This window comes from Centropristis striata, chromosome 7 (genome assembly GCF_030273125.1).
Source record: "Centropristis striata isolate RG_2023a ecotype Rhode Island chromosome 7, C.striata_1.0, whole genome shotgun sequence".
Lineage (NCBI taxonomy): Eukaryota > Metazoa > Chordata > Actinopteri > Perciformes > Serranidae > Centropristis > Centropristis striata.
In genome coordinates, this window is record NC_081523.1 from 27,784,811 (window position 1) to 27,803,404 (window position 18,594).

General features: G+C 41.1%; 3 protein-coding genes across 4 annotated transcripts; 1 reads left to right on the forward strand and 2 right to left on the reverse strand.

Annotated features, from left to right (window-relative positions):
* The first annotated feature begins 1,671 nt into the window (after positions 1–1,671).
* Positions 1,672–8,351, forward strand: hnf1a (HNF1 homeobox a). Its single transcript, XM_059337872.1, has 10 exons — positions 1,672–2,315; positions 3,265–3,464; positions 3,578–3,758; positions 4,383–4,585; positions 4,882–5,024; positions 5,117–5,258; positions 5,343–5,531; positions 5,609–5,727; positions 5,815–5,899; positions 8,154–8,351. Exons 1-10 carry the CDS (start codon positions 2,011–2,013, stop codon positions 8,282–8,284), a joined length of 1,698 nt encoding a protein of 565 aa, XP_059193855.1. The 5' UTR covers positions 1,672–2,010; the 3' UTR covers positions 8,285–8,351.
* A 145-nt stretch (positions 8,352–8,496) lies between these two features.
* Positions 8,497–10,677, reverse strand: c7h12orf43 (chromosome 7 C12orf43 homolog). Of its 2 annotated transcripts, none has more exons than XM_059337875.1 (6): positions 10,521–10,677; positions 10,220–10,250; positions 9,864–9,962; positions 9,459–9,547; positions 9,278–9,341; positions 8,497–9,200 (listed from the first exon to the last, which is right to left on the reverse strand). In XM_059337875.1, the coding sequence occupies exons 1-6, from the start codon at positions 10,636–10,638 to the stop codon at positions 8,837–8,839; spliced, it is 765 nt and encodes a 254-aa protein (XP_059193858.1). In that variant the 5' UTR covers positions 10,639–10,677; the 3' UTR covers positions 8,497–8,836. The 2 variants fall into 2 exon arrangements, with proteins under 2 accessions (XP_059193858.1, XP_059193856.1); XM_059337873.1 differs by having other exon boundaries at positions 9,278–9,365; positions 10,521–10,676.
* A 625-nt stretch (positions 10,678–11,302) lies between these two features.
* On the reverse strand, positions 11,303–18,485 carry unc119.1 (unc-119 homolog 1). The gene is made up of 5 exons (XM_059337515.1): positions 18,146–18,485; positions 16,726–16,839; positions 14,665–14,773; positions 14,377–14,549; positions 11,303–14,235 (listed from the first exon to the last, which is right to left on the reverse strand). Exons 1-5 carry the CDS (start codon positions 18,378–18,380, stop codon positions 14,123–14,125), a joined length of 744 nt encoding a protein of 247 aa, XP_059193498.1. The 5' UTR covers positions 18,381–18,485; the 3' UTR covers positions 11,303–14,122.
* Between the last annotated feature and the right edge of the window lie 109 nt (positions 18,486–18,594).

An 18,594-nucleotide genomic window follows, 5' to 3' on the forward strand; every position in this document is an offset into this window, starting at 1 on the left:
CACAAAATGACTACAAAAAGATACAAAGTAACCTAAAAGAGACACAACAAAACCCAAAAAACCCATCTAAAGACAAAAAATGCCCCCCCCCCCCCCACACATACACACAGAAATAACCCCAAAGAGACAAAAAACAACAACTTCGGAGACACAAAATTGCAAAAAACACACAAAACGACTACAAAGAGACACAAAATAACCTCAAAGACTAAAAATGACCCCACACACACACACACACACACACACACACACACACACACACACACACACACACACACACACACACAATAACACCAAAGAGACAAAAAGAAGTACAAAGACACACTAAGTAGACAAAAAAACCCACAAAATGACTACTTGTTTACTCTACTTGTTTTACTCCAATGTGAGAGAGATGGTGGAGCCTTCTGTCTCATAAGTACGTGTCCTCTGGTACTGTAGTCAAGTGCAACTCTGAGGTAGTTGTACTTACAGAGTATTTTCATTTTACGCTACTTTCTACTTTAAACACAACTTTAACTCCAATGATGTAACATGAGAGTTAGTTACTAGTTTCCTTGCCGATTAAACTTTTACAGAATAAACATGATATGCTTATAAAGCACAATACATTGTTAAATACTAAACCAGTGGTTCCTGAGCCTTTATATTAAAGCAGTGTCCAATGGGGACCTCTTGTCACATCTCAAATATCTTTGAGTTGTAAGCAGTTCCAACAAAGAGACATTTCCCCTCTTAACGTCTCACATGGTTTAATTTAAATCAATGTTTAAGGCCCCCAAAAAATACTGACACTCCAAAGAATGTTTACAGATTTGAGTCACAGCACTTTTTTAAAATTTGTCCTTCCTATCACACTAATCTTTATCTCACGACCTTTTGGAAGTGGCCTGAACTCTAGGTTGGTAACGTATGGTTGGTAAAGTATGAAAGAAGTATAAAGAAGCTCTACAAGAATAAAATACTATTTACACAGTCATTTAAGTGTTTTAATAATATGCTATGGTTTAAGTAGAGAATTTTCCTTTCACTTTCGATACTTTTAGTACATGTCGATCATACATCTGTAGTCTAACTTAAGCAAGATTTTAAATGCAGGACTTATACTGGAGAATTTTTAGACTGTGGCTGAAAACTTTTACTGAAATAAATAACTGGGATGTTCTTCCACCATTGCATGTTACATATGTATTACATACCAACCTGCATACACACATAATTCAACATATGCAAACTAATAGCCCATTCAAGTTGTAACAGGAAAGCTGTCACATTATGCTACAGCAGCCCCTAATGTTAATTACAGAGACATGGTGAAACTGGGTCGTTCAGATGTAAACATGACACAACAGCGCTCTCTAGTGACATGTAGGACAGACCAAGCCACATTTCTGCTCAGTTTCTCTCATGGTGTGTACCTTATTGTTACATTTTAACTACACTCTTCAGCATTTAAGTTTGGAATATCCATAATTCAAACAAAATGATAAGAAGAGCCTCTCTGTGTGTCCCAAAAGTCTGTTTTACTATGAAATTAAAATATCTACACATATAAATATGCCACACATAATTTCTGTTGTTTTCTTTACTTGTCTTGTTGCTCTGCTTTAAGAGCAGATCTGTTACGTCTGCAGGCCTGCATGCAACTGCAAAATCCCCTCAAGTTTATTTATTGTTTTTAAAGTGCACTTTGGTCACTGTTGGGGACTGAGGGAGAGGGGACAAAGTTCACAGGGCGCATGTAAGGAGGAGGGGGTGAAAAGGAGGAAGGTTAAAAAAAAAAAGAAAATTGACCTTTGAAAGCAAAACAGCAGGTGGAGAGCTAAAACCAGGCAGCTCAGGACACATCGGGAGGAAATACAACACTGGAAAAATGAAGGCATATGTTCTTTTTATCTGAAGAGGGACCACAAATATAATGAGGCCCAACGCTGCCTGTCTGGCTGAGGTTTACGCTTGCACATGAAAGTGTTTGTTTGCGTGGCGGCAGCGAGGTAAGCCATCAGAGCAATGGAAGAGAGGATAGAGGAGAGGGCTGGGGCGGCCAAGGGGAAGCCGAGCCGTCTGACCGCACTTCAGCAGCAGCTGGTCTGGGCCCTGTTAGGATCTGGGCTGTCCCGGGACGTCCTGGTCCAAGCCATAGGGGAACTGGAGCGAGACAGGGCGAGTGCTGGTGCCGAGGGGGGAGAGAGGGGGGATGGAGAGAGCTCCGAGGAAGGAGAAATGGATTTCCCACCGCCTATATTCCGAGAGCTGGAGAAGCTTTCCCCTGAGGAGACGGCCAAACTGAGGGCTGAAGTTGACCAGCTACTGCAGTAAGTAAACCCCAAACTCCAACAGAAAAATCACCTTAATCTGCCATACTCACACCTGAAGGGTATATATTAAAAAAAGCCTCGACCACTTCATCAACACTGTGTTTGATTCCCCCTCTTGTATATTAAAACTAAGCACCTGAGTTTTCTAACTTTTGTCTTTATTCTTCTTTAGCTCAGTTCCCTTTCTCTACCAAATCCTCCTTACTTCTCCTGCTTCTCTGTCTGCCTCTCTCCCTCTCTTCAATCTGGCTTCCGAGGCGAATTTAAAGAGGGTTCCTCCTTTGCTAGTTACTAATTACCCACCCCATCATTATTCTCTGGCCATTTCTTAATAAATAAGCTACATGCATAGGTGAAGATTAATGGAGCAGGGCTGGTCCTGTGAGGCGATGTTTACATAAGGCATGGGTGATATTTCTACATCTTTTTGGGCAAGTTTTCTGACATTTAGGATATACACTGACTGCACATGTACAGACTAGTTACTGAGTGTAATGGTAATACTAAGTTTTACATACTATTCAGGGTTTTTTTACACAGCACAGCAATGTCTGAAGATTGTTTGTGTGCAGAATTTTTCATAAAGTCAGAGTTTTATAATTTTGTTTATTCTTTCTGCCTCTGCCCTGACTGTTAGAAAGCGTTAAATTAGGCCTCATAAACCTTTTACACGTTTTTCCCCTCCACTGATCTGAAAGCGCTGGACTTTGCCCCTGTGTGCTTTCTCTTATCTCTCTCTGTCAACAAGCCTCCCTCTACTTCCCTCTGAGTGGCCATGTTTTGTGTCTAATGTTGTGACAGAGTGTTAAACACTTTTCTAGAAAGGGAAACTGTAATACCCAATACCCAAATATTACGGAAATAGGGACTAATTCCTGTCACATTCAAATATAAATACACATGAATGTAAGGTGGGTTAGTATACTAAAATGTGTTTATGTAATAGGGAGGACCCCTGGCACGTTGCTAAAATGGTGAAAAGCTATATGCAGCAGCACAACCTCCCACAGAGAGAGGTGGTGGAGTCCACAGGACTCAACCAGTCCCATCTCTCCCAGCACCTCAACAAAGGCACGCCCATGAAGAACCAGAAGAGAGCCGCTCTGTACACCTGGTATGTCAAGAAGCAGTGCGAGATCAGTCAGCGTGAGTACACAAGGCCATCAGTTGTGCTTTTAGACATGCATCACGTATCGCAGGTATAAGACTGAAATAAAAAGAGAGAATGAGAAATTAAAAAAATCACCATTCCCTTTCAGAATTCACCAACGCCAAACATGGCCTTGCATCTGCGGAGGAGCAAGGAGAGGAGACCAAGAAAGGACGGAGGAACAGGTTCAAATGGGGTCCCGCATCTCTGCAGATCCTTTTCCACGCCTATGACCGGCAGAAGAACCCCAGCAAGGAGGAAAGAGAGGGGTTAGTGGAGGACTGTAACAGGTGAGATGTGGACAAAACAGGATTTTCGGAAAAATGACACTTAGAGTGTGCTGTCTTTTAGTACACCTAACACTGTTGTACAAGACAATTTTTAGGTGCATTAACTTTAATGAACTGAAAACACAAAGTTTCAAGATGAAAACACAGACAACACCCAAATGTCCATGGTGCTTAGATAAGCATTGTTACAGCTCTAACCTGATTTACATGTTGCTGTGGCAGCTAATAATCGAGCTACATTATCGAAAAGTAGCCATGGCCCAAAGAACATCCTGTTTAATCATCTAGTACACTCAAAATGGGACCATAATTTACTAAATTAACATCATGCTGTGTTGAAGAGGATCCGAAACTAGCAATTGAGACCATAAACTCATTAGGAAAAAAGGATAACTGAGGTAATATAATAATAATAGAGAAGTTGGGTCTTTTTCTCATAGACTTCTATACAATTTGACTTGCAACCAGTGGAATCGGCCCCTGCTGGCCATAACAAAGAATTTAAGGCTTTTCAGATCTGTAGGCTACATCCACTAATTTTATACAGTCTATGGTAGAAACATACCAATAAGCCACACTCTCAAAAGAGACAGTGTATGTATCAGCGTGCTCTTCCACCCCCAGGGCAGAGTGTCATCAGAGAGGGGTGTCTCCCTCCCAGCTTGCCGGCCTGGGCTCCAACCTGGTTACAGAAGTCCGGGTGTACAACTGGTTCGCCAACCGACGCAAAGAGGAGGCCTTCCGTCACAAACTGGCTCTTGACACACCTTATTCCAACCAATCTGCCTCCTCTTCTCACCCCAACCTCCCACCAAGTCCAGAACACGGTAATACCCTAACCATGCTCAGGCAAGCTTAAAGAGTGGTGAATTGAAATTCAAGAGTGAAATAAAAAAAGGGAGCGAGTAAGTGCTCTGTTGATGCCTATGCTGGATTTCAAGACTCTCGTCTTTTTGATCTATTGGTTTGAATACAATAACCAGGAAACTCTTGTCAACATGACTGTGCTGGTTCTGGTACTGATGCTCATAGTGTTCACTTACGTCATGCTGCATTTGGAAGCCATCAACCAAAAAATGCGTAAAACGTCAACCTGATGGGGCCTGGCTTTTTGTTTTTCTAGGTGTGAAATACAGCCACCAAATTCTGTGTGATGCCGTGAGCTCAGCCAGAGGTAGCGCAGGGGAGAGAGTGGGACGTCTGGTGGTCAGTCCTATCCAACTGGAGCCCAGCCACACACTCCTCGAGACACATAACCCCAAGCTGGTGAGAGCGTGTGCAATGGTCCTAGTTTATATTGCAGATTATCTGTATGTACTGCTGCTATATTGACCATGCTGTCCTCTGGTTGTTCTCAGGTGTCCAGCGGTGGCCCACTGCCCCCAGTAAGCACTCTGACCTCCCTGCACAGTCTGTCCGCCTCCTCTGCTTCCTCACAGGGCCTCATCATGGCATCACTCCCCAGCGTCATGAGCCTGGGGGAGTCCTCACTTCTCATCGGTAACATCCCCTTCTCTAGTTTCCTCTCTTTTTTTTTTATGAATAAAAAGAAAAATTTTGAGAACAGTGTCTTGTGATCCACAGGTTTAGCCTCCACACAGCCTCAGACTGTGCCTGTCATCAACAATGTAGCCGGCGGTTTCACCACCCTCCAGCCAATCTCATTCCAGCAGCAGCTTCACGCCTCTACCCAGCAGCCAATATCACACCAGCTCCAGAGTCACATTGGGGCCAATCCCTTCATGGCAACCATGGCGCAGCTGCCATGTCACAGTAAGGCCACAGCTACATACGACGAGTTTAACGTGTTATACTGAGGAAATATTCATCCACCTGTTCCTTGTTAACAGTGTACAACAAGTCGGATTCGCCTCAGTATCATTCGTCCAGTCTGCTGTCTCAGGCCATGGTCATCGCTGACAGCGGCAGCAGCCTGGGGACGCTGACCAGCCTCACTGCTGTCAGACAGGTAACTGGGTCTGAGGGGTTGGTTGGACTGTTAAAGCACAAGTAATCCTTTTTTGGTAAAACCTGTCTTTGATTTTCGTTTTGGTAGATTCTAACAGTGGATCCTGAGGAACAGACGGACCCGCCTTTACAAGAAGAATCTCTGCACCTGCAGCCGCAAACACCTGTGCCAGGTACACAGCTGTAAACACACGCTTCACATCTACGTCCTACTACCACATCTTTGGGATGATGTCCATTTCAAAGGGACCTATAATTGATTTTTTGGGGTTTTTAGGAGCCATATTTACTATTCCGTATGACACAATCAAGCAAGGCTTAATCCAATGGATTGGAGAAATTGTAATGCTCTGAAATAATGTTTTGTTGGAACCAACAATGACTAATTAAACTTCATCAAAAGCTCAACAAAGTTCTCCCACAAATTTTTAAGGAGCAGTATAGTGTTTTGGGAAAACATTTATTTGCTTTGCTTGTTGATTTTCTTGTTTCTTTTACCAGTCTTTACTGCTGGCTCTAGTAACATTGTAGAAATAGAAGACTTATTTTATTTCTATAAGCTACATATTTAACAAACAGGCATAACAGTGGAAATTATCATCTCATTTCTCTCAAGAAAGCCATTTCCCATGCATGCATGTATTGTCATTTGAGTGAAATTAATTCATTGCACGCAACGTTTTCTTTTACAGTCTCACAGCTAAGTAAGAGATAAATTTAAATCTGTTTCTGGTTCTCATGTAGTATTACAGCCGCCTCCTAGACTGGATTTGAAGCGGCAAAAAATAAACAAAATTAATATAATAACCAAGTTATTTTTGCTTATCCATTTTGTTCAAAGTAGTTAATAAAAATACTATATTTTCCACACCGCCTTCCCAGGCAGATAGCTTAATGGATTATTATTTTTGCCTCCGTTAGTGGTGATACAAGTCGCCTTGTTCCTCTTCATTGCTTCTACATTTCAACAGATTTTGCTTGATTACAGTGGGCAGAAGTGTGTGAGCCCTATATTGTATATTGTAGAAGTCTCTGTGTAATTGAGGTCCTAGTTCTCTTGCAGCACTTATACACTCACCTTCCACTGTATTAGGTACACCTGTTCAACTTTAACACAGCCAATGCATATAGGCATTTATACATGGTGAAAACAACCTGCTGAAGTTCAAAGTGAGCATCAGAGTGGGGAAGAAAGGTGATTTAAGTGACTTTGAACGTGACATGATTTATGGTGCCAAAAAAAGAGAAAACATCCAGTGAGCCAAAATGCATTGTTGATGCTAGAGGTCATAGGAGAATGGCCAGGCTGGTTCGAGATGATAGAAAGATAAGTCACTCAAATAACCGTTGAGAACCAAAGTATGCAGAAGACCATCTCTGATCACAACACGTCCAACCTTGAAGCAGATGGGCTACAGCAGCAGAAGAACACACCCGGTGCAATTCCTGTTGCTAACAGGAAACTGAGCCTACAATTTGCATGGGCTCACCAAATAAACAATAAAAGATTAGAAAAGCATTGCCTGGTCTGATGAGTCTCGAGTTGCGACATTCAGATGGTAGGGTCAGAATTTTGCATAAACAACGCGAAAGCATGGCTCCATCCTGTCTTGTATCAACAGTTCAGGCTGGTGGTAGTGGGGGATATTTTCTTGGTACACTTTGAGCCCCTTAGTACCAACTGAGCATGGTTTAAACACCACAGCCTCTCTGAGTATTGTTGCTGACATTGTCCATCCCTTTATGACCAGTGTACCATCTCCTGATGGCTGCTTCCAGCAGGCGAACATGCCATGTCACAAAGCTCAAATGATCTCAAACTGATTTCTTGAACATGACAATGAGTTCACTGTACTCCAATGGCCTCCAGTCACCAGATCTCAATCCAACAGAGCACCTTTAGGGTGTGGTGGAATGGAAGATTTGCGTCATAGATGTGCAGCCAACAAATCTGCAGCAACTGCTTGATGCTACCATGTCAATATGGAGCGAAATCTCTGAGGAATTTTCCCAGCACCTTGTTGAATCTATGCCACGAAGAATTAGGCAGTTCTGAAGGTAAAAGGGGGTCCAACCCAGTACAAGCAAGGTGTACCTAATATAGTGGCTGGTGAGTGTGTAATAATAGTTTTGACAATTTAGACACAGGCCAATTTGCCGACTATTTCAGGCACAAACTTAAAGAGAAAGAGAAACACCCACAAACACAAAGCCCTACTATCATGTATAAAATAAGTATTATATAGATGTAAAACTGTTCAAAGCCGTGCCTGCCGTGCACCCTCAACACTGCATAGATTAACACCTTAAAGTTTACAGAGCTGCCTGAAGTGTCTTTGTAATATATTTCCCCCTGTGCTGGAAATAAGTCAATTGGGCCAAAAGCTTTCCAGATCAGATAAACAACTTTCTATTTTTTGTCAACAGCTTCCTCTGAGAGCCTGGAGCTGTATCCTGACTCTCAGACAACAGAAAGTCATCAGTCTCACCTGCTCTCACCTTCACCAACAGACATCAGCTCCTACATCCCTACACAAATGGTCTCTACTGCACAGTAAAGGTGCTCTGGGAACACTGTGTCTCCTCACTATCAGCTGGTCGCAGGGCGTTGTGGATGGACAGCTACCTCTGGTGTAAATTTCACACGGGGGCCACAGGGACGATTCAGCTTTGATGCTTCAAAGACTCGCTGAAATCCTTACCAACTGTAATACGAACAAGGATTGTCATTAGAGAAGATTCACTTTTGATACAACAATCAACTGAAAAATCAACACCAGAATGTATTTTTATTAAAACGTTTAGGAAATTGTACATTAAGTTGAAACTTGTAAACCGCATGTTACCTGCATTTTTTATGTCACTGCCTTGTAACGCTTTTTCACAATAATGAATGTCTTTCATGACAAAGTTAAAAAAAAGCTTTTTAATGAAAAAAAAAAACGTTTTTGTGTATACACTGTATACCTTCATCATATGTTCTGAAACACACAGCTTTCTAAAATATCCTCTAAATCTTTTGGGAAATATATTTCAAGCTTGTGACAAACTATGGCAGACCGGATAACAAAGTAACGTCCAGAAACAGTCTAAGATTGGTCATAAGAAATTCAGTTCAAAGCTGCTTCTTCTGTGGGTTGCTGCTTCTTCTTCTTTTTCCGTTTTACCTTAACTTGTGTGTGTTCCTGCTCTGAGTCCCCGTGCTTACCATTTATTTGATTGCCTGACTGATTAAGAGGAGAACCTGCATAGTCCAACTGCTCACTCTCTTCTTGCTTCCGTTTCCTCTTTTTCTTTTTAACAACATGGCTCTCCTCTCCCTCTACTACTTTCTTCTTTTTCTTGATTTTTTCGGAGCAGGGAGGCTCTGCTGAGGGAGTGGAGAGTGTGGGGGGCGTTGACAATGTGGGCATAAGATCTTTGAGGGACACCGCTGCCTCCTTCAGCCTCGTTTCCATCTCACTATCGCTGTCACTGTGACCAACAGAAGAACGTGTTATTAATGTTAAGAAATTAATCAAATTCATTAAAAACATAATAATAATAACAACCTTGAGCTGGGTGCAGGCCGACGCCTCACAGGGACTGGAGGATCATCAGCCATCCGTCCCGGGACTGACGTAGAAAACAGACGAAAGCCTAAATTAGAAAAGGAAACATGCAGATAAGCAGGTGCTTAGAGAGAAGATAGCAGAATCCCATAAAAGCAGCAAAAATAAAAAGCCACCTCACCTTCATCATCATCATCAGCAGCAGCAGCAGCAGCACATTTCACTGATTCCGCACAGGACAAAGTTTCAGCCTTCATCACTGTAATGGAACTGACAGTTACAGGCACATTATAAGTCACAGAATTATAAGATTGTTGCATTAAAATTATAAATTAATCTAGACAGTAAAGGATTCAACACTGCTAGGCTGGCAAACAAGCATCAGCCAGACTGAAAATATGGTTGTACATTTACTTATTGTTTTAACTACTTGATGTGTCACTTATTGGGGTGTATGTTGAGCATGCTGGGCCAAATGCATTTACCGTCCAGGTCATACTTCAAACATGTTTTTCTCTAAGGTCAGTTGTCAGGCTAAATGACAACCAAAGTTAAAGGCTTGGAGCCCTGCAGTCAAACTACTGACCTGTCAAGAAGCTGTCCCAACTTCTTAGAGACGTGTGTTCGAAACCCCTGGGTGACCTGGAGCTCATTGCCATCGTGTTCATGGTCAGCAACAACAACACTTTTGAAGAGAAAGACAATATTTAAGTTTATTTTAATCCTGGTATTTATTATTTCAATGCATTTGAAACCATAACAATGCTTTTATTTTAGGTATAAATGGGATTCTGTAACTATTTTAACTTCCTTATTGTCAGAAGCTGGAAAGTAAATTATATAGACTAATTACACTGTGTGCAGATAGAGAGACTATTATCCACTAGCTCTTCTTCCCTCCTAATGATGTTTTATAATTAAAGGTTATGTTGACAGGCTTACCGCTTTGACTTTTGCACATTGCTGTCCCCATCTGAAGCAAAGACAGCAGCAGTTATCAACACGAACAATACATTTATAAGATACTGTAAGAACCGCTATTAATGGAGTAGCATGCTCATTAAGTCAATGATCTCTGCAGTCCAATAAAAATGTTCATTTATTACAGTCATGTAGCCTACTAGTACCTGGATTTATCACGGGTGGGCTTTTCCCCACCAGGCTACCGTCGTAGCACTTTATATCAGTCTGTACAGAAATGTTCACTTCGTCTCACACTTCTACATAACAGAAAAACGTCTACCTTTCTTCTTGTCACTTCGTGTTTCCCAAACTGCCTCCTGACACCTTTTAAGCACTTCGTCGTCACTACTGCTAGAGTCGTCAGAGACACCAACCATCTTTTTAGCGGGGGCCGCCATGATAAAACCAACACGTGCCGCTGGTGTTGTCTGTTTTGAGCTGAGGATTCTGGGTAATGAAGTCTGTTCGTCAAGTAGAACTGTGTGGATATGAATAACCCTTTTCCTCAAATTTGTTCTTTTATTCATGAGTTTTTATACAACTTTGAGAAACAAACGGTTTGAACAAAACGGAATTAGAGTAAAAATAAAACAAGTCACGGTAGTTCTATTTAAATCCTCATTTTACTTTACAAGGAAGTCAAAAACCTCCGAAAACAAGAGCTGTGCAAACTGGTCATTCAAAGAAAAAATAAAAATAAAAACAATGCTATAGATTTTTCTTTTTTTTTTACGTCGAGTCGTGGTTATCAGAGTTAAATGCAAACTTTAACTATGAGAAATTATGATGCCATATTCATGTCATGTCCAAAATATTCACTTTGCTACAATTATCCAAGATTGTATTGGTTTAATAACTTTTCATGAAGCACCCATACAGCTGATTTATATATATATATATATATATATATATATACATATATATATATATATATATATATATATATATATATAAAGCCTCCTTTTTGTCGTGGACGGGCCACATAATCAAATCATAGATCATTCATTTACCATTCATGCCTGCTAGAAGAAATCCCTAATTTTACTAAGAATGAGCACTAGCTTTTAAAATTTAAGCAGTCCATTTTTATTTACAATAAATCTGATATGACATGAATGTATCATTTGTAATAAAAAAAATTAGCCAATATAAAAGCAGGAGTCAATGCAACGGGTTACAGAGTGGATCCATACATTTTTTCTTTGGGTCAGTCATGTAGTATTTTTGTGCAGATATTCAAAGTGTACCCACTTCTCAAGGCAATTATATGATCTGATTTTACAACAAATTGCAGTCTTCCCAGCTCTAACACCAGTGCTGCTACATATTGATCCATTGAGTCCAATCGACAAAAGAATTGAGGATGTATAGGTTCATAAGCGAAGGCTATCGCTGTCAAAGTAGGTGCCTGATATTACACTTAATGGGCTTCATAAACTGGTAAATCTTAAGAGTAAGAAGTAAATAAGAGAGATATGAATGTAAGACACCCATTTTGCACAAGGCAGTACTGCAACACAGAGTGGAATCTCTTCCCTTCTGCTTAATGCTGTTTCTGCCATACAGCTGGATGATGCGCGAGGTTCTCTTACATAAAAAAACAACCCAACAATGAACACCTGGATATAAGGCACAAGGAATCAATGTCACAAAGTTCAGTAAAACCACCATTTGTGAATTGAAAATTACTTCCAGACTGCCTCAGTGGTTTTGCATGATCTCAACTCCATTACATAATAGCGTCAAAGCAATGCTGACCATTTTCAAGGTTTTAGAATTCTTTCCGGCCACTCAGACAGCCTCTTATTTCCATTCATGTTTGTACAATATGAAAATCAGAGAAATGGAACTAGCTATTCACAGTGGATATTTAGACTGGAAGACACAGTTGGTAGTAAATGGGCTACAATATGCAAACTATCAGTATAATTCTTAAAACAGGGTATTTTTTAATAGAGAAAAAGGGCAACCTCTGTTGCGTGGAATTCACAGTGCTGTTGTGCCAAAAAAAAAACACAAAAAAAAACAGGAAGACAGACCTCAAGGGATTAAATAACGATGTGCTTACACACTGGAGTGGATAAACCAGGAAGACAAAACCCTGTAGCCAATGATTTTGTAAAAACTGTAACAGATATTAGCAGGGTGAACAGTGTTTACTTCTTACAACCCTGTCCAACCCTTCTGTGTTGTGATTGGTTAGTACTTGTTGCCTCAAGGCATCCTTGTGATTGAATGCAGTGCAGAATATCAGTTACAGCTTTGTTCAACATTTTTTCTGTAACCACCACAGCACGAAAGAACAAAAGCTAGCTAGCTACCTAGCCAGCTGCTAAATGGCTTAATGAACAACTTGATGCTTCATCAACATACTCTTTACACAGCTTTGGAAAGCTCATGCTGCTGCCAGATAATTGGTCATTAACACCAATTCCCCTGATTTTTTAATGAGCTTATGGCTTACTTTCAAGTCTACTGAAATGAGAGAAAAGGCATGTGCTGTGATAGGTGGATTATGTGGAGTCAGCATTGTGCTTTTCTACGATGTAACAAGACTGTTTGGTTGAAACATTAAGTTGTTAAATTTTACTTATTTACTGGCTGGCTGGTTAGCTTGCCAAATCCACCATGCTTTCATGTTACACTGGTTACAGAAAACAAGCCGAGCACAGTTCTCCAAATCTGCATAGCATGCAATCACAAAGACACATCAAGGCAACGATTTATTAGCCAATCACAGTACAGTCAGGTAGGACTTGGTATAAAACTCTTTTTTTTGGGCAAATAGGCCATGCTATTCTTGATTTTAATTTTAATTTTAAAAGAGTCCTATGAAAGAGAAGACTGTTCCACCAAATGTTCCTTATTAAATAGACACCAAGCTTAAATATCAGACACGTCCCAACAGTCCCAATGACTCCCAACTGATAGTAGATATTTGAAGGACCAGTGTGTAGGATTTAGTGGCATGCAGCAGTGAGGTTACATCTTACAAGCAACTGAATATCCCTCCACTCAAACCTCCCTTTCCAAGCATGTAGGAGAACCTACAGTGGCCTTCAGTTAATGTAAAAACAATAAAGGGCCCTCTATAGAGCCAGTGTTTGGTTTGTCTGTTCTGGGCTACTGCAGAAACATGGTGGGGAAACATGGCGGACTCCATGGAAGAGGACCTGTTCCCAATGTACATATGAAGAGCTTGTTCTAGGCTAACAGAAATACAACTATTCTTAGTTTCAGGTTATAATACACTAATGAAAACACAATTCTGAATATTACATTCCATGTGTGTCAGTAGATCTGCCTAAATCCTACACACTGCTCCTTAAATGAAGTAATGAAACTCAAACAATGTCAACTTGTGCTACATGACCATCTATGACTAACAATACTGTAAAACATCTATTAATGCTCGCTTTCCCATACAGGAAACACAATTGTCGACTGATAACATCTATATACTAATGTAAATGAAGTTATGTAACTAACACAGTCTATAGGCTTTGCCATGAGAGGTCTGTTACTAAAAGTGTCCCTTTCCAGCAGAGACGGCAAGAAACTTAAGGCAAAAGTGTAACATGATACTTGTATGACAAACTGAGAGACAGAACAAAAAGGTTTCAGTCAGATTTAACAGAGAAATATTTGACCCAACATTCCTCAGAGTCCCAGAAACCGAACTCTATGAGGTACTGATGAATGGATCCATGTTTTCATATGAAGGCAGATGTGGTCTGTTGGTCCTGAAGAATGTTGTCACGTTCGGTGGAATGTTCACAAAAGGAGAGAATACTTCTGTTTCCCAACAAGAAGCTTTTGAATGGTTGTAATGCAGGAAATCAATCCTCTGGGAAGTATTGCAAACATTTTATCCTTTGGGTTTTACAGACCACCATTGTAGGCATAATCTGCCTTGTTGTGCATGATGAGTTTGTTGTCCACAAAGTAGAAACTGTCTGATCTGGTCTCGTAAGGGTGCGCCACCATTTGACGAACTGGTCAGGGAGAAGAAGGAAAAGAGGATGGGAAGAATGGACACATGGAACACAAAAGAAACAAAGATTGAGATATGTATTATTAAGTGAAAATATGCATGCAACAGCTTTGAAATTAGTGGCTGAACAAAAACAACTCACTGAGGTCTTCTGGAAGCGGTGGAAACTCATAAATATGTTCACACGTGTTGCGGCTGTTGGGAATGCAAAAACCGAAATCAAAGTCAAAGTTCTTGAGAAGGCGTCCCTGGAAGTAATGCCGCTCGATCATACGGAAGCTGTTAATGGGCCGGTCTCCCACTGTGAACTCCACACTGAGGTTTAGAAACAGAAAGAGGGAAGACAACATTTATAATTCAGGTGGAATAAAAGTTTGATCTCTATGCTTTTAGTTATTACAGGTCAGAATGTTATGATTCCTTTACTTACGTTGCACCAACAGTGCACAGTTTGAGGAAGGCTGGTGTAAACTGATATCGCACAAAGCGACCTGCACTGGTGTCTGCATCTCCACTCTCCTCTTCACCCTCCGCAGGACCTTATACAGAAAAATGGTTAAGCTCACTTTCATTTGTTGAAAGAGTGACACAGGGCTTGAAGCAGAAGAAATTCCTGTGCCTGAATTTTTTTTATGCATGGGGGGGGGGGCTCTGATGCATCATGTATGATGAAATATTAGCATTCAGTTAAAAGGAGATCCAGATCAAAGTTATTAATGATATGGTACTGACAATTAAAAGTATCGAACCAAACCATCTAGGGGGGTCCGGGGGCATTCCCCCCCCCGGGAGAAAATTTGTACATTTTTAAGTACAATGAATCTATTTTGTGCACTTTGAGAGCTAAATGAGAGCAAACATCTAGAGGGCACCAAATTATTTTTTGCACAGTTTATCACGGGATCTCGCGGTCTTCCGTATGGTCAGGATTATCGCGTGTTCTCGTTATCTCGCGTGTATACGGCTGGCTCGCTACGCTGCCGTTATGCGCCTGGTGGGGACTGACGCCGGGCAGAGGACGGAGCAAACCCGCGGCGGAGCCGCTCCGCGCCCGGTGGAAATGTGGGAGAGCGCACGCACGGACCGTATAGCCGTGTTTCTACTACCACCGGGAAAGTCTCATGCCACACCCTCTCAAATGTCCGCTCACTCTGCGTGTCTCCACAAGTTAGCCCCCAGAGCGATTTAGAGACTCTGGAGGTGACGTATGGTTTTCGCCGTCGTTAACTGTGCACAGAAAATGATCATAAACAAAGCAGCATGGCTAATTATTATGCACAGTGTCTCCAATGATCATATAGTGATCGTGAATTAACGGTACGCGCTAACTGCGCACCGAGTGTCCGGTGCTTATTGTAAACAAACAGATCGCTGTTTCTCGCTGGATTTGTCTCCAGTCACTTTCTTGAGAAATAGTAATGACGTGGGTCTAAGAAACGCTCGCCGATGAGCCGCCTTCCGGCAGGCTATACGCTATCCACCGTAATGCCGCCCTCCCCGGTCATACCCAGATCTAACTAAGTAAGGGTTTTTTTTTTTTTTTTTAAACATGATTAAAAAAAAATAAAACAACACCAAAAAAAATCCCGAGCCAGATTTCCGGCACCGTGCCGGAGGTCTTCAAGCCCTGGTGACAGCATCCAGAGATGAGCTGTGTTCGTGTAGCATCAATGGTACTTCAACAGAAAGCTCGAGCCATCTTTGTGGTTCTCTAAAATGCCTCAACAACACTCCTCTTCACTAAACTAGGTTCATGCCTGCCATAGTGTCCCCGATGACATCATAACATATTTTGTGTACAGGCTATGCAGGTTGTCAATCATCTTCTCATACACGACCCATACTGGATAACGGCTGTGATTGGCCCAACCTGGGCATGGTCAGCTGGAAATCTTTGATTTATCTGCCAGAGCAAATTAAACATGAGCTCACAGACTATTCTGGTTCCCAGGCTACTGAAAAGGTGCAATAAAGAAGATTATGCTAGATACACATTATGAAATCTATGACAGGTTACTGCTCAACATTATGTCAAATGTTCTGTCTTATCAAATAATTATTCAAATCATCATTCACCAGCATTTCTAAAAATAAGTAAGAGCAATAATAAAGCAAAAAAGGAAGCAATAAAAATCACACATTGCTTATGCATTGCTTGTTCTTGTGGGACTTTCTGCTGATAAACCAGAGAGAGCATATGACAATGGGATGAGAGCTTTACATAACGACTGCCGTTCTCATGCTTGGTGATACAGTGCTTTGTTGTCTGTAAAACACATGTAGACTTTAACTGACTGCTGCGTCCGCTTCTACAAACTCATCAACTTAGAAAGAGTTTGCTTTCCAGTGATAATACAGATCAAAGAACTTTACAGTTTTTTAGCTGAACAAGAAACTGTCATGTTGAATAAGACAAATCTCCCTGAGACAGACTTTGTGTGTTTTGTAAATGGTTGCATCGAGAAAAGACAGAAGTTAATATGTCACCTACTGCTGTTAGGAGGTTTGGCAATCTCAAACAGCACTGTTCCCGTCTCCAGATCTCTGATTTTGAAACGTGTGAAGTCAATGTTGTAGATATTGTCTTCAGGTTTGCACAGATAGTCTGAAAACATGAAATAAAAGAGTGAGTTCATTTTAAGACAAACACTAAAATAGTCCATTATCTGACAGCAAGCAAGCTAACCATTAGCAGAGGTATGTCTTTGGTATTTAATTAGATTTACCAATAAGTATAAGATGAATTTTGATGTAAATCATATAATACTGTTGAGCACAAAGGCTCACCCTTACTTCCGAGAACAGAGATAGCCCTCGATAAGCAACTAGAGTTTCAGTAGTATCTGTTTTCTGGCTCCTGCACCTTGCACTAGTGGTGAGTAATGCTATAACTCAGGCTCCCAGCTTTTCAACAAAGCACTGTGAGGGAGAAGGGAAGTAATGCCATTGTTGTCTGGTCTGGGGAAAAGGCGAAACACAATGGAAGGTATTAAGCATTAGCTGCAACTGTTGTGGACTGGGTGTTCAATGACAGACCCTGGGGTTTGACTAAAACCAGTTACTGGCGAAGGTAGTGACAATTCCAGGAGACCAAAGGGAAAGGGGTGAAAAAAATAAAAAATAGACCAAAATAAAGCTTAATGTTAAGTGAATGGAAACATGACTGCAAGTTTTTATTGTTTTTTGGTTTCATGTATTTACTAAAACATTTGGTTCGTCTTACCCTCAGTGGTCAAAAAAGTCATTACTTCAGCTTAAAGGACAGAGGGCCCTGATCAATATTCCTTTTAGAAAAAAAACTTTATTAAAGCAACATGGTGCAATACAAGACAATACACCAACAAAACGCCGTCAGGGAGTTTCAACAATAAAGAGGCAAGCTTTCATACAAAAACATTGTAACGTGTACATACGTTTTTATAGCTTTCATGTTGGTAGATTTCTTAATAGACTTAACATATTGTATGGTTTCATTTTCAAAGACAAGAAAGAGAGGTTTTTGATTAACGTAACGACATTTATGGATATGCCATTTGGCTAACTGTATCATGAGATTGATGATATAATATTGTTTTTCTTTTGCAAAAGGAAAGTCAGTGAAACCAAACAGTATATGCTGATCAATTCCTTCTGGGTGGCCCAAATTCCTTGCTACGCCCCTGGATACATCCTACTTCTCTGGATAACGCAAAAGAGTTAGAGATGCCCAACTCAAAACATAGTTAAACAAATAACGTTAGAAGGGCTAGTTTGGTTTATCCACTTTAACAGTCAGTAGTATATCATTAAATTAGTATACTCATTAGTCAACTGACGTAAAACTCGTCACCTCGCCCCAATTAGCATTGTTGGTTCCCTATTAGCTGTGAGATTTAACCGACAAAGATCAAGTTAACGTTGACATAACTTACCCTCCGTGACTGCCCGGAGACCCAGGACATTGTCTGGGGTGATATCTCTTCCCAAAGCCCGCAGTTCATCCTCTGTGACCACAGGCCACTTATCCGTCTGACTGCGCCTCGACTTCAGCTTCTTCAGCATTCCTCCACCGCTCTTTCTATCCTTGTGGTTCGTCTCTGAGCCGGTGTCTGCGTCCTTCTCACCTTTGCTGACTGTCGTTGCTGGTTTGTTTCGTGAACCGTTCATAACGGGCTCTAATGAACGGAGTTGTTGTGCTTTTCGCTGTGGGAGCGACTTGAGCTGCGGTTATAATTTCAAGATGGCGTAAAACGTGTATGTGAGACGAAAAAGTAAGATCGCGATTGGCTAAGAACGATGTAGATTGTCATAGTTACCTTCTTATTCTTCTTCTTTGGTGTTTATTGGCAGTTGGCATCCTTTTCGTTGCATTTACCGCCAT